Below are 2,216 nucleotides of genomic sequence, written 5' to 3'. Positions count from 1 at the left end.
CACCACACCTGGCTAATTTTTTGTATTTTTTAGTAGAGACGGGGTTTCACTGTGTTAGCCAGGATGGTCTCGATCTCCTGACCTCGTGATCTGTCCGCCTCGGCCTCCCAAAGTGCTGGGATTACAGGCTTGAGCCACCACGCCCGGCCAGCCTCTTTCTTAAGTAGTGTTCTTAGTTGTTTTCCTTTAAGCTGTTAAACCCCCTCATTCAATGATCCCTGGCAAATGTACAAAACAAAATTAGGGCCAGGTGCGGTGGCTCACGCCTGTAAACCCAGCACTTTGGGAGGCTGAGGTGGGAGGATAACTTGAGGTCAGGAGTTCAAGACCAGCATGACCAACATGACAAAACCCTGTCTCTACTAAAAGTACAAAAACTAGCCTGGTGTGGTGGTGGGAACCTATACTCCCAGCTACTTGGGAGGCTGAGGCAGGAGAATCGCTTAAACCCGGTGGGGGAGTGAAGGTTATAGTGAATGAGTGAATGGAGATCGTGCCATTGCACTCCAGCCTGGGTGACAAAAGTGAAACTCCATCTCAAAAAAAAAAAACAAAGCAACTTTGTTTCCTAGTTTCAACTTTGGGAAACTAACAAAAAGTCCTTTGGAGTTAGCATCCCTCACAGTGGGCAGTGGAGCATATCGCATCTAATAACACACCAACCCAAGAGTTTAGCTCTTGCATTTGCATTTAACTGTGGATGCCACGACAACATGTGGTTCTATAAAAGGAGCAAGCTGAGGGCTGCTTCCTACGAACAACCAGGGAACTGTAAATGTAAAGCTTCATGAAATTTTTGGGGTTCTTTTTTTTTTATTGAGACAAGGTCTGGCAGTATCACCCAGGCTGGAGTGCAGCAGCGTCATCTCAGCTCACTGCAACTTCTACCTCCCAGGCTCAAGCCATCCTCCACACCTCAGCCTCCCAAGAGGCTGGGACTATAGATGCACACCACCATGTCCGCCTGATTTTATTTTTTGTAGAGATGGGGTTTTGCTATGTTGCCCAGATCTGGAACTCCTGAGCTCAAGCAATCTGCCCACCTCAGCCTCCCAAAGTGCAGTGATTATAGGCATGAGACACCATACCCAGCCAAATTTTTTTCCTTGAGATGGGTCTCACTGTGTTGCCCAGACTGGTCTTGAATTCTTGGCCTCAAGCGATCCTCCTGCCTTGGCCTCCCAAAGTGTTTGGATTAGAGGCATGAGCCACCATGCTTGGCTGTCTCATGAAATTCTAAGCACAGGAATATGCACTTAAAATGTATGTTCACTGGTCAAACTACAAACTATTGTTAGGAAAAAAACTGAATTAAAAAAAAAGAATTACACATGGATAGTGGCTACTGTATTGAACAGTACAGATACAGAACATGTTCATCACTGTATAAATTTCCAGTGGATAATGCTGCTATAGAGACTTGATTCAGGAATTTATACATTACCTGGAGGATTGAGCTGGGCTGGATGTTCAACAAGATTTGTGATTCCAAAATAATCTTCTCTCTTGGGATTTTCCTCTGTACTAAAATTGTAGGAAGGAAAGAAAACGCGATATGTGGGTAGAGATGATTCTAAGAGAGGTGTCTCAGAAATACAACGAAAAAATCCATTCTCCATAATGGGTTCTTGTGCTTGATATACCTAAAATAGCATTTACGTACCTAAAATATATAATTAAATTACACATAATTTTTACAATGAGAAAACTGAGTCCCTCTATGGTTGAACACACTCTCCACAGCAGTCATTCCCAGCCTTTTTTCTACCATGCCACAGCTGATAGATGCTATGTTCTCTCATTAGTGACAATAAGTCCCTGGAACAGTGGCTGACAAAAAATGGGCAAGGAAAGGCTAAGATAAAATCTACTAAAGCCATGTATCAGAATGATGGAGCAGGGCCAGGCGCAGTGGCTTATGCCTATAATCCCAGCACTTTGGGACACCAAGGCAGGTGGATTACCTAAGGTCAGGAGTTTGAGACCAGCTTGGCCAAACAGTGAAACCCTTCTCTACTAAAAATATAAAAACTGGCCAGGTGTGGTGGTATTTGCCTGTAGTACTGGATACTCAGGAGGCTGAGCTAGGAGAATCGCTTCAACCCAGGAGACAGAGGTTGCAGTGAGCCGAGATCGTGTCACTGCACTCCCAGCTCAGACAACAAAGTGAGACTCTGTCTTTAAAAAACCAAAAACAGGCCGGGCGCGGTGGCTCA

General features: G+C 44.8%; 1 protein-coding gene across 1 annotated transcript in view; it reads right to left on the bottom strand.

Annotated features, from left to right (window-relative positions):
- PRPF3 (pre-mRNA processing factor 3) overlaps positions 1-2,216 on the bottom strand; it is a 38,259-nt gene that overhangs the window by 17,081 nt on the left and 18,962 nt on the right. The window contains exon 9 of the mRNA XM_011937953.1: positions 1,440-1,524. Coding sequence (XP_011793343.1) covers positions 1,440-1,524 — 85 coding nt within the window. The remainder of the gene's footprint in view (positions 1-1,439; positions 1,525-2,216) is intronic.

The sequence above is a fragment of the Colobus angolensis genome, unplaced genomic scaffold (assembly GCF_000951035.1).
Source record: "Colobus angolensis palliatus isolate OR3802 unplaced genomic scaffold, Cang.pa_1.0 Scaffold169, whole genome shotgun sequence".
Classification (NCBI taxonomy): domain Eukaryota; kingdom Metazoa; phylum Chordata; class Mammalia; order Primates; family Cercopithecidae; genus Colobus; species Colobus angolensis.
Note: the sequence above shows the minus strand (reverse complement) of the source record. Positions and strands in the feature narration are given on the sequence as shown.